Source organism: Thermobia domestica, chromosome 9 (genome assembly GCF_964235325.1).
Source record: "Thermobia domestica chromosome 9, izTheDome1.hap1.1, whole genome shotgun sequence".
Classification (NCBI taxonomy): Eukaryota; Metazoa; Arthropoda; class Insecta; order Zygentoma; family Lepismatidae; genus Thermobia; species Thermobia domestica.
In genome coordinates this window covers 10,799,848-10,813,752 of record NC_137462.1, presented here as the reverse complement: position 1 = coordinate 10,813,752, position 13,905 = coordinate 10,799,848, and the positions used below count along the sequence as shown (strand labels likewise).

Genomic DNA, 13,905 nt, shown 5'->3' with positions numbered 1-13,905 from the left:
ATTAAGAACAGAAGCCAAATTTCTGTACTTTTGGACTTACAGTGATTACTGACTCTCGAGACTTCTTACGTAGGATTTTCAACTCACTCCTGCTTGAAACAGCAATCTTTTCACGAATACGTTCATTTGTAAATAACTCTATTGCAAAATTCTGGTTATAAATTGCACGTGCTTCGTATGGAAACGTTTACTATTCATTAAACATAAAATTTGGAAAGAATAACTGCATTGGTATGAAAGAAGGAAAAATAACAGAAGTATAGCAAGAAGACAAGGGATGTGTTTCAGTCCTTAATCAGAGAAAACTGCTTTTGAAGTAATTATTGCTCTCTCTATCTTTGTTTACTTGCTTAGTCGGAAAACTAAACTTAGATTTTCATTATTGAAAGTGAAGATTCAAATTCTGCGCATATTTTAACCTCCTCTCCCTGTCCGGCCATGTACGTTCGGAAAACCTTCCTAATGACTGCACATGGTTTGTACATTGTGTAAGAAACCTTCCATCATATTATCTTCAGTACTTTTCTAAATATATATATATAAAAAAAAATGTTTAGCATGTTGTTAAAAACTGCTGCTAGGTCAATTTAAACGCTTTTCTGGGGTCCTTGGTTCGATCCCAGTTCGCGCCAAGTGAACTTTGTGGTGGAGAAACACCGTGTGCGTGGAATTTTCGGAGTTCTCCCGTTTCCTCCCACTTTCTTCATTTCATCATTTCGCTCATTTCTCATCATCATCTCCTCCTTTAGCCTAGCCGGTGTAGCTGTGGGACGTAAAACTTAATGATTTCGTTTTAAATGCCTCCCTAAGTAGTAAAGCATGAACATTTAAATACCGATCTTAAGAGGTTAATGAATAAAAGTTATAAAGCACTTATCTAAATGTGCTTAAAATGATTTTCCACAGTATTCACAATTAGCTGTTCTTTTAATGTTAGCAGTAGGAAACATAAGAAGTTCAGAAATGATTGAAGTACCTCAAGTGCTACCGTGTGGCGAAGACTAGTGATTACTTAAGAAAGCGCACCCCAGAATAAGACAATCGTATCTCAAAATCAGTTGTAAAATAGTTATCAATTTTTGATGTGTAATTATTGTAATTCGTATTTATTTAAGAATACTATACATATTAAAGTAACGTTGCAATTCGAAAAAACAGAAAAAATAATCAAGTTGTCCTTAGAAACAACGGTCTTTTTTGGAGAGGAGGAAGTTACGTGTAAAATTGACACATTTGAGTTATGATATTCTTATTCTGAGGTGCAATATAACAAATGTATATATCTGTTTCTGTTAAATTTATTTATTTGTTTCAGTTAATTACAGTTTGTTAATTTCGTGTCATAAATTTCCATTGCAGGTTCATCCTAATACTATCCATATAACCGCAGTTTTGGTAAAATATGAAACACCTACAGGACGCACCAATAAGGGAGTTACAACTAGCTGGCTGGCGTTGAAGCAACCAGACAATGGAATTAAGCCATTCGTTCCAATATACGTCCGAAAGTCACAATTCAGGTAGGTTGTTCTTGATACTTGTGAACGTGAATAAGGATTAGTTGTATTTATTGATTTGTGTATTTTTAAATATTAGCTTTCAGTTGTTATTTAGTTGCATCAAACTCTAACCTACAGGTTCATCAAAAATCTGGTAACGGTCTATAGTAAATTTACACTTACAAAAACAGCATTTATTATTATTATTATTATTATTATTATTATTATTATTATTATTATTATTATTATTACTATTATTATTATTATAAATAATAATATTTTTTTTCTATAAGCCCATTATCTTACATTATTTCCTTCAAATTTTGGAAAATATTTTAAGTCTGTAAGAGTTTAGTAGAATTTGAAATTTGAAACAAATAGCTTGCATTTTAAAGCTGATTACGTTACTGTCTTATAAAAAAAAAAAAATCTTAAAATATGTGTATCTGGAATACAGTTCGTAGAAAATAACCTTCGATCTTTTTTTCTTCTTAGCCCAACTTGAAGTTAATCGTTTTCTGTCTGCAACTCCGAGCTATTTCTAGCTCTTAAGTAGCTAATAGTCATTTTATTTATTTATTTATTTATTTATTTATTACGTTTTCGATTATCCTCTAAATGTACATTTTTTATAGGCTGCTCTTTAATTATTTGTCTCAGCCAAATATGCTTTATTTTGAAGTAAACGTAAAAGAAAGATTAATATCATCGAGGCAGTACAAAAAAGAAAAATAGTTTATTTTATTGTATTCTTAATATTATTTTGCAGGCTCCCTACAAGGCCACAAACTCCAATCATTATGATTGGTCCAGGCACTGGTATTGCTCCATTCCGTGGGTTTATCCAAGAAAGAGGTGTTGCCAAGGATGAAGGTAGGCGACTCCAAATATTAGTTTACTAAAGGTGTAATAATTCAAGTAGGAGCTTGAAACAAACCCCTGTGTACAAGTATGTAAGCAACAAAATTAAATGTATAACGTAACTCCGTTATACACAGGTCCTCAGTCATAATTATAGCTATATTAGATTAGTAAAATCACTTAAGCAGTTTGTGCTGCGTTTAGCTTTTCTGGTTTTTATTGTGGCACACACTTATTGAAAGAAGTATACACCTTTTATTATTATGCGTACATTCCTTTATGATGATTCCTGAATTACATCGTTTATTTTACAAAACGTTGCTATGACAACGTAAAGACAAAAACTCATCACAAAAAATCATATTAGAATCAATTTTTGATTCTCTTTTCTTTTCTTCTTCTTCAAACTGGTTAGTGCATATTTTAAAATCGTACATTGCCCATACTGAAAATACAAGATGTCGTTACGAGCTCGTCCGTGGCTAAGCGGTTAGCGTACGCGCCTTTGGCGTGGGAGGCCCGGTTTCGATTCCCGGCGGGAGCTCATGTGGTTCGGATTTCACGTTAATCAGTAGGTCCACGTCTCATATTGCCTCGCTGCTGTACGGGAGGTTAAACTCAAAATCAACTCAACAAGATGTCGTTACAAATGTACTGGTAATAGTTCTGTTAAAGGAAGAATAGTCGATAGAAAAAATATGGTCCAATGTTGAACTGATACTCATAATCATGTAAGAAGAAAAATAGAGAAAGATAAAAAGGAGACTAAGGCAGTGGTTCTCAACCTTTTTTGACTGACGGCACATTTCACTGAACATCCAGGACATCGCGACACTTGTTTGATATTTTTATTGTAAATAATAATAATAATAATAATAATAATATCGAAACCAGTTAGTTTTTATAATGACTCTATATAGCACTGAGCATTACCGTATTGCTACCGCTGGAGGTATTGACTGGTACAATCTGTCTCGATTTTTAACTAATGATTATTAAATTCTCCATGATTTTTAAATTCTAAAATTTCGCGACACTCCTTACAGGATTGCGTGACACACCAGTGTGTCGCGACACATCGATTAAGAACTACTGGACTAAGGATGTGTCTGTCAAGGAATTAGTTTAAACAGACAATGGACAGAATATTCTATAGATCTACTCGATATCGCCAGAAAGTTACTGTTGATAACAGATAAAAGTCTTGAGAAATTCATAACGGGAAAACTAAGACATAAGACTGAAGTGGCTATTGTAAATATAATGGGGCTGTCCCAACTTCTGAAGGTGGCTGTACTTCCGCCCGTACAAGCGAGCGACGTCAAGAGTGGTATCGTGAAGCGTGAGTCATTGCTGGATGAGCTGAAGACATGTAACGGTGTCAGTTATATGTGTCAAGGAGAAATGGGGTGAGTGTGAAAATCGTGTGGCCATGATAGTGTTCACCAGGGGAAGATTTTCAAAACCCTCCAGTAGCTGCAAATTACTAAAACATTTGTCCACCGTACTATCCAGCGCTTTGTTGAGACTGAAACTGTGAAAGATCGCCGCGGCAAGGAAGACCACACATAGTACGAACACCGGAACTTGTGAAAGCAGTAAAATGTAAAGGCGTAAAAAGTAATCTGCAAACCCTCTCGTTTCATACAAATTTTTATTCATTTCGTCATTTGTACTCTCATTGGCAGAAGCATTATCGTCACGTATAAGCAAAGTCCATGAGAGTATGTTGTCGGTTCTATTTCCACGGATGATGTTCAAACGTTAACGAGGACTCTATTGCAACGTAAAAGAAAGAAAAATGCAAAAGGGAAAACTAAATGCACTTCTTTTAGTTTACTGTACGAAATAAAATGTATGTTCTGAAAATTAGTTCATAATAAAGGTCACTATGTAGTGTCTTTCAAAGTTAGGTGTGTAAAAAAAAAAAAAAAAAAAAAAAGCATCAAATGACAAGGCGTGGAGCAGCCACACCTCATTAAGACGTCAAGCGTCGTAGAGTGTTGAGATTGGATGTACAACATGATATGGTGTAAATTATAGCTTAATTAATAACACTCGAAGACTAGACAGAGAACAAGTGGGTGTGAGCACACAGAATATTGTACACTATTAGATATGGAACTTTGAAGCCGACATCCCACACATGTCATCGTCGATACGACTTGAGTGGGTGCGTACTAATGAAACGGAGTTATTTGTCATGAAACAATCCACAAAGAGTAGTTTTCTCTTTGTGTGTGTGTGGGGGGGAGGGGTATTTTCTGAAAAACGTGTACATTGTGTTCATATTCTATAAGTAAATATTTCATTAACCCCTTGCACTTAAATGACGAGTCTAGCTCGTCATGGCCTTCCGGTGCCAAATCGCACAATGACGAACTTCACTCGTCATAAAATTTAAACTATTGTAGCATCACGTAGGGTTACTATATTGATGTTTTGAAAGTTATATAATAAACCATCTATAATACACTTTTATAACTTCAATTTATCAGAATTCAGAAAATAAATCGTAGTGGAAGGGGTTAATAATGTATGTTACGTGAATTACTTCTTAGGAAGATATCCACAAGGTGTAGTTTACTTTTTAGGTGAGTTTCTTCGAATTTTGTTCGTGTTTCACTAATAAATGTTGCAGTATTACTGAAACATAACGTGGTTTTATGCTACAGTTTAAGAAATTGGAGCAAGATAGTTTGGTGCGGTGGCCCATAACTTTTTATTTTAAAAGCTCTTTCTCTTTACATGTAAATCAAGTTGTGTCGAATTTATACCTAAGTACTTAAGTTTTTATTTGTACGTTCAATATCTTGTATACATAAACAGAAGAATTTTCGATCCCATTCCTTTTTTGCAACGAGCTCCTTCGTGGCTAAACGGTTAACACGTTGGCCGCCATGTGCATAATTCTGAAGCACAAATAGTGGGGTGCTAAATACCCCGAAATATGGTTTGGCGGCTATTAATGTACGTGCTTTTGGCGTGGGAGACCTAGGTGCGATTCCCGGCGAGAGCTCATGTGGTTCGGATTCCACGTTAGTCAATAGGTCCTATCTCATATAGTCTCGCTGCTGAAAGAGACGTTAAACTCAAAATCGACTCAATGCATTTCCTGCAGCGAAAAAGCTTTTTATTCTGGTGCAAATCTGTCTGTGTCGCCATTTACATTGTTCTACTATCCTGTGAGCTATTTTATTTTTCTTTATTATTTGCATTTCCCTCAATCTCATAGTTTTGTTTTTTGGATGGCGCATGGGATGATTTGTGTGGTTTATTCTTATACAGTTCATTGTTGTTTACAATACATGAAGCGTTAACAATGCTCGTGTAGTAAAAATCTCTGAATAAAATGTCCAACTTTTGAAAGAAAGAATGCTCGTTTTTCCCAAATTATCCTTTTTTGTAAAATCAAAAATGTGTTAGTCATATATAAATCAAATTTCTCTTCCAGATTATGTATACTGAAAATCTGAAGACCGAAAAAATTCGTGTCTATTAAGGATGTAACGTAAGAAAAATAATTTTTTTCTTCAATTTTCTCATATTTGTGTATACTGTTTTTCAGGTAAACCAGTGGGAGATACTATTTTGTACTTCGGATGTCGAAAGAAGGCTGAAGATTTCATTTACGAAGAGGAATTGAATGAATACGTAGAAAAAGGCGTTCTCAAGGTAAGAAAATTAAATCTTCCGACTGCAAGTAGGTGTTTCAAATGTAATGTTGTTTTGTATCTTCAGAATGATAGGCATTGGTGAGTCTATTCGTAGCTTTTCATTTTGAACATACTATAGTACTTCCTCTAGTCGTGAAGCTTGGGCTCTAAACCAATCCCAGCAATATTTTATTTGAGCTCTGATGCATCGGAAAACTTCGGTACAATTCGTGGAGCCGCTTCCCAAGCGCACACTTGGGGAAACGTCAAACAGCTGAAATTCACCAACAATGTTGCCAAACTTTGAAGAGATAGAAAATAAGTATTTAAAAAAGCATTTAAAACTTACCAATAATAACACTGCACAACAATAACCACTGTAACAATTATTCTAAAACGGTAACAATAACACGAATAGTAACAACGAAAATATAACGCAATAATAAAAAAGAAAAAACAATTAACAAAACGGAACTTGGCGCCAATCCGACAACACTGTATTCTCGGGAGATGTTTTCCGTGTAGCGCGAGAGAAGACACTGACAAAATTTGATGGGTGGGGGTTGATGACTGGAACACACCCTCGCGTTTTATTGGGTGGTGAAATCGATAGATCTAGGTCAAGCTTTATGACTCGGCGCGAATACTATAGGAGTTGATTCTATTCCTATGAATGCGGGCTAAATTATTGGACAAACAGGATGCACAATATAAACAAAGTGCAAAGAACATTGTAATTTAACTTCATTCAACCGAATCTATAATATATAATAACAATCTATTTAATAAATCACTTTAAATTAAGGTAATTACACCAAAACAATTTTATGTATTTCACTACAAATTTGTCGTATTTATTTATTTTAAATTACGATTTATTATAACAATTTTCCATCCTTTTGTTTTTTTACCCAACATCTTCCCTCTATCTTCTAAAAGAAAAAAAAATGTTTAAGTATCTCAGCTCCATGTAACGTGAGTTCCTGTCACCATGGCATGGCGCGTCCTCAGGTTGCGGGTCGAGGAGAAAGCCTCTAGATATAGGGGTTAGTTCCGAATATAGTGAATAAGCAGTCGCGGGCAGACTACAAGTAATGGTCTTCCAGCGTGGGGGTTGGCGTGGGCTAACAACCTCATCTTGTAAAAAAGTCACTTGTTCAGAAACATATACAGAAACATCGGACCAGGACTGATAACTTGGCACGATATCAGCAAAAGAAAATGGACATGAGATTTGGAACATGGAATATTAAAAGTCGTTACAGGGCAGGCGCGTTAAAATTCGTAACGAGTGAGTTAGAGAAATACAGGATGGATCTAGTAGGAATTCAGGAAGTTAGGTGGGAAGGAAATGGAACTGTGAAGTCCGGAAATTTTACGTTCTTTTACGGGAAAGGAAATAAAGATCACCAATTAGGAACAGGGTTTTTCGTTCACAAACAGATATCAGCAACTAAGCGGGTTGAATTTGTTAATAATAGGTTTTCCTTTATTACTCTTACCGAGGAACAACTGCGCTATGAAAGTTTTAAAGAATGTACGCAAGTTGATTTCAGAAGAAGCGAAGTGCTAACCTTTTAGTCAGTTCTAGTCGTTATGGAAGGATGCATTAACTGTAAGAACCATTTAGAACTACTTCAGTATATGATGAATGTGTGTGTGTGTATGAAGATCCTTATGTCTTACAGACCCAATTAATACTATTTATTGCGAATTAATAATAGAAGAATTGTTTCTCTTTGTTGTAATTTGTCATTTTCAGTTTGTTACTTACATAAATATGAACCAGAACCATTTATTGATTTAAAATATACCATAATCTAATGTTCATAGTTTTGAAATTACTAGGGCAGAATGCGTAAAATTAACATATATCTACAAAATTAATGACATATCTGAACTGTTGTAAAAATAATAGAGCACTATATTGGGTCTAAAGAATAATTCTGGCAGGGATCGGGGAAGATGGGATTTAAGAATGAATTGTGTTAACACAGAACAGTACTCATTCTTCTTTCTAATTTCAGATGCACGTGGCATTCTCAAGAGACCAGCCAGAGAAGGTATACGTTACTCATTTGCTGAAGCAAAATAGCAAGGAAGTGTGGCAATTGATTGGTGAGAATAACGGACACTTGTATGTTTGCGGGTGAGTAACTTTGTAATGGTGATCATTTCTATTTGTGTGTACAGTAGAAAAAAAAAGTTAAAACAATTGAGTATAAAGTTCTTATATATAAAAGAAAGAAATATATAACTGTAGAACAACAAGCTCCTAGTTGCAAAAATTCAAACCTGGTTAAAATCAATCAAGAAAAATGGGAGAAGAAATCGACAATTTAACTCAAAGCGACGTGAAATTATGTAAAGTGTAATTTTTAAGAAGACTTGTTGTTTCTCCAAGCCTGGCTTTATATACACTACAGCAGCGTTTCCCAACCGGTGTGCCGCGAATGGTCCGCTGGTGTGCCGCGAGGAAATCGAAATAAAATTATTAATTCATGGTAATCAAATTGCAAAGCATAGGAGAAAATGTGTATTTGTATTTCACATTACTATGAACCTCTACTATGAATCTACAATTTTAATTTTCATACTCGGTTACTTTTCTGTGCATTTTAAATGTTGAAAATAGTATTTGTTATCATTATTATGACTATTATTGCTTCTTTATTGTTGCAGACTGTTCCGTAATATCATTTAATCTTTTCGACAAAGCAAACATGCATACAAATGTGTTTTAAAAGTAAAAGAGGTTTGTTTGTTCGTTCGTTATTTAGTGATCTTCCTTCTTAGTGAAAAGTTGGATACAGTTTTCGAAAAAGAAAGTGTATTTTTAAAAACCTGAGTCTTATATCTCATTGCAATTGTTTCCTATTTTTAAATTAGAATGAAAAATAAGCGTAATAATTTAGCGAAAACCAGTCATCGGGCTTCCTTCTCTGTGGGGAGATCAGTAATCACAGAAATAAATTACCACGGTATTTTATAGATACAAATAATAATAATAATAATAATAATAATAATAATAATAATAATAATAATAATAATAATAATAATAATAATAATATCTACATAAGTGTGCCGAGAGAATTCAAGTTACACCTGTAGTGGGCCGCAAGTTGAAAAAGGTTGGGAAACGCTGCACTACATGATAAAATCATTGTTAATTAAAAGTTCTAATTGTTTATATTTACTGTTTTTTTCTTTTTTTAAAAAATAGTTTTTGTCTAACTTGCGGTTACACAAATAATAATGCTCAAATCATATATGGTATAAATATACGTCATATTCCATTAAATTGAATAACGTTTTACTCAAGTTACCTAGATACTTAGTAATTTACACATATATATCATATGATTTTCTAAGTAAGCTAAATATACTCCTCTTGTCTCCCAATGGGGTACGGGTGGCTCAGTGGTAGAACGCTTACCTCTGGGGTATGGGGTCCGTGGTTCGATCCCCAGACAAGTGGTGGACATCATGCTTGTAGGTTTTCTCGTGTACTTCCGTTTCCTCCCACTTTCTCATTCCACCAATTCTTTCATTATTCACTTGCTTTAATGACAGTCTCCCTTAGTTAACAGGCATAATCGTAGGACGTTAAGCTCAGATTTCATTTCATTCCTTTTGTCTCCCCATATTCTTAGCCGATTTCAGCTCCAAGCAGTAGACCTATTGACAAATTCTCAAAGAAAACACTCACAGAATTTCAGGAAAATCGGATGAATTTTAGGAAATTTATCGCAGAACGCTTGTCATGTCCATTTTAGAAATGTATATATATATATATATATATATATATATATATATATATATATATATTCAAATTAACAGCTATTGCAATACAGCCCGCAACCAGAGGGGGCTGGGGGGCTGCTACCCCTCCCTAAACCTTTCGTAGCCCCTTCAGATCTTAACACAAAATGCTATTATTAATACAAAAAACACAATTTAGCTATTTGTAAAATAATTTTTAATAACTTGCCCCCCCCCCCCTTCCTTTCCAAACCTCTGTGGCTGGTTGCGGGTCTGTTGCAATACCGAAGTTGATTTGCAGGTAATGATAAACAGTCTTCCATATTGTCCTTCTCTCCCATGCTTTTCACAATATTTTCTTATTATTTATCCATTCAACTCAGCTGATGTTCTGATGAGTTTTTGTGTGTTTGTTTGTAAAGATTCTAGTCTCTTTTCTTTACGCAGAGTGTATTACTTCATACGAAACATTGAATGTTTTGTTCTTAATTGCTTTTTATCAATATAGAATCAAATATGGGGTCAATAATATTTCGTGTTATTTTTTCAGAGATGCCCGCAACATGGCTAGAGACGTTCATAATATTATCTTAAGCATTGCCCAAGAAGAAGGCAAAATGACGGAATCAGAAGCCCAGGCCTACGTGAAGAAGATGGAGGCCCAAAAGAGATATTCGGCTGATGTCTGGAGTTGAATGCAGTCTGTCAGCAGAAATACTACAGATAAGGTGTTCGCAAAAATGCAAAATAAAGTTCACGTGCACTTATTGCTGGACAATCATTTAAGTGTATGCTGTATTCAGTGCATTTGCATTTGTGATAAAAAAGAGAAGAAAACAAGACAGTAGTGAAAAAATGTGTACTAAGCTATTTCAACTGGGATCACTTATTTCTTTATTTTTTGAATTAAAAACTGAAGAGACAGCATCAGAGAAAATGAATATTTTTTAAAAGAACTATGTTAACGAGTGATAAATGTGATTTTATATTACAGATAAAGTGAATTTACTACACTGTTTAACAGCTTTTTTTTTTATCTCTAAAGTTATTGCCTAACTGTTGTCGCAAAACTATTAAGAGCCTGACATACTAAAAATAATATTTAAAAAAAAATATAGTTTTTTTGCTTGTTTTTCATAAGTGAAAGGAGATAATGAAATGCAACTTACCACAATCATAGATAATGTTATTCTACAGCAGAAAATATGACCCTGAAGAATTTTCAATGTTGTCATCCATAGAAATTACAGTGTTGCCAGAATAACATTTCTCGCCAAATCGGTTAAGGTAGCGACTGGAGGAACGAACTAAACTGCATTTGGTTACATATCGTGTTGTCTTGGAATCCTGTAAACTACTTTTTAAATAATAGGTGTATTTAATTTGTAGTAAACGAAATACTTTTAACATAGTTATTAAAATTAAATAATAATGTTATTTTAAAAAGTAGTTCGCAGGATTCCAATACAACATGATACGTAACCAAGTGCAATTGAGTTCGTTCCTCTAGTCACTACCTTAACAGATTTTGGGGGAAATGTTATTTGTAGCAACACTGAAAATTCTTCAGGTTCATATTTTTTGTTGTAGAATTAACATTATCTATGATTGTGGTAAGTTGCATTTCATTATCTCCTTTCACTTCTGACAAACAAGCAAAAGAAAATGGTAAATTTTGTATTTTTGGTATGTCAGGCTCTTGAGAATATCTATATGCTGACAAAAGCTGCATTCGTTTGTTTTCTTTATGAGATGTATTTTGATCTAAGTTATATATATATACATATATATATCTTAAATAGTTTTTAATATTTGTTGTATGTAGAAGCTTACTGAACTGTTGGTATGGTGATAAAGGTTATTTGTATTATATTTTTTTATGTGTAAAATGGAGAGAATGTTGTTTATTAGCCACTAGCATAAAATTCCTCTAGCATAGCCTTGTTAGCGAAGAACTTTTATGAGATTGTTACGTTACTACTTTACATGTTTCCAAGTATTGACATTAGATATTCCATAATTTCACCTTTTCTTCATCAAGAAAGAAAAAGAAAAAAAAAGGATAGCGTCACAGAAGGAAAAAAAAAAGATAGCGTCACAGATACACAAATTCTAATATTTCTCTCATAGTGATATAAAATATGGATTACCTTTTCTATAAATAAGAGCTTATAAAATATATATGGTAGTATATTTTACTTTATTGTTGTATTTCCTGTGTTAAATACCAATTACTTCGCTGTCTAAATATTTAACTGAATATTTCTCCAAGTGAGCATACTAAGATTTCTTTCCTAGAAAACCCAGAGGAAAAGGTTTTATGAATTTTTAACATCATTTCAGCAGATTCTCTTTTCAAGAAATATTTATTAAACTTTTATATTGATGCTGTGAGTAAGGGGAGGGGGCGGGGAGAAAAATGTACGATTTGCCTGACATATCACTTTCTGACAACTTCGATAAATTTCATAATTAAGCGGATGGCTAGTAATAAATAATTCATGGTCTATTTCTTCGTAGGTCTCTGAGAAACTTATATAATTATTTTCTTAACAAACAACTGAAGTTTTCGACAAATTATAACTGTTATTTGGCAATAGTAATGAACAGTAATAAAAACGTCACTAATAAACACCATGTGTTTGAAAGTTTGTTAATGAAGCCTCGTGAGTTGAACCATTGTACGCTCAGATACAGTTCGGATTAAGAAAATAAAAATAGTAAAGCAGTTTTCGTAAGTCTGATGTTAATAATGCAGGGTGTCCCACATAAAACTGGTACACTTCACGCACAAGATTCAGGTAACACCTTAAAGCAACAATGAACTAACAGTGAATACATAATAGTAACGCTAAACAAAGAGAATGGACACTAGTATAAAATGCAGTGTAGCCAACTTTCGAGACAGTGTTGTCACCCACAAGCAATTTAACTAGAGATGATTAACTATGTGGGACACCCTGTTGAATTATCTATCTCATTTGTGTAGTTTTTACGCTTGTGCACATGACGGTTTTTCAAGCTGTTATCTAAAGTACGTTGTGATGAAATGTTGACTAAGACATCGCACTCAGAGAAATGAAAACTTACTTAAAACAATTTTAAAACACCAAGCGTGGTTGTAGTAATATGGGAAGTCAGTGCTTCATACTATCGCAATGTTAGTGTTTGAACTAATAAATAACAGTTCATTTTATATTTAGTAAATAGCAACTTAATTAAAAAATAAATACAAGTACAAGACAATGCAAGAACCACGTATATATATGTATGGGTAGCTATCTTACAGAAGTATCGTTATTATAAAGGTTTTAAAATTGAAAAACTGGTTATTTTTAGTAATTTTTACCTAACGCTACATTTGTTATGCACACAATTATCAAATGAAGTGTTATTTTGAGAATGTATTTTGTAAATAATATTCTATAAAGTAACGGCCATATATTTCTTCATCCTTACACTTATCTCTGTAATAAGATTCTAAATTGGAAATGCCTTCAGGTGGTCGTGTGACTGTATATGAAATTTTGTTTCATGTTTCCATTGTTGTTGCAAATTATTTTGCGTGTATAGAAATAGTGATCAAAATATACAATAATATTTTTGGAAGAAAACCTTGATGATTTGTATTGTGAGAAACTACTTAATGAAATATATGTATATGAACTTTGTTAATGAATGTACATTTAATTTTTAACAAGTGACTTTAATTTACTTTAGTAACTATTAGCAGAATACCCCGGAGAATAAGTTTCAGTTTCGACAGAAAGGACTGAATTTGGATTTAAACGTCATCAGAAGTGTCACTATTCGCCTCAGCGACCCTAGAAACTAAAAATCGACACAAATATCAGTCATTTTCGATCATTCTTACGTATTTTCCTCCTCCCCCAAGTTGCGGGGCTGAATTTGGATTTAAACGATATTGGAAGTATCACCGTACATCTGAGCGACCCCGAAAACTATGGATTCGGCATTAATATCGGTCATTTTCATATCTCTCTCCCTCTACCAAGTTGCGGGACTGAATTTGAATTTAAACGGCATCGGAAGTATGACTGCTCATGTTAGCGAGCTCGAAACCTATTGATTCGACACTAATATGGGTCGTTTTCGATCATTTTTAA

The 13,905-nt window shown here is 33.8% G+C and overlaps 1 protein-coding gene across 4 annotated transcripts in view; it reads left to right on the top strand.

The window, feature by feature from the left end:
* The window catches only part of Cpr (Cytochrome P450 reductase), a 177,561-nt gene extending 164,083 nt beyond the window's left edge, over window positions 1–13,478 (top strand). For all 4 annotated transcript variants that reach the window (XM_081770604.1, XM_081770601.1, XM_081770603.1 and 1 more), the window contains exons 11-15: window positions 1,360–1,520; window positions 2,269–2,372; window positions 5,929–6,035; window positions 8,044–8,165; window positions 10,329–13,478. In XM_081770604.1, the coding sequence (XP_081626730.1) occupies window positions 1,360–1,520; window positions 2,269–2,372; window positions 5,929–6,035; window positions 8,044–8,165; window positions 10,329–10,473 (639 nt within the window). In that variant the 3' untranslated portion in view covers window positions 10,474–13,478. The remainder of the gene's footprint in view (window positions 1–1,359; window positions 1,521–2,268; window positions 2,373–5,928; window positions 6,036–8,043; window positions 8,166–10,328) is intronic.
* Window positions 13,479–13,905: the final 427 nt, after the last annotated feature.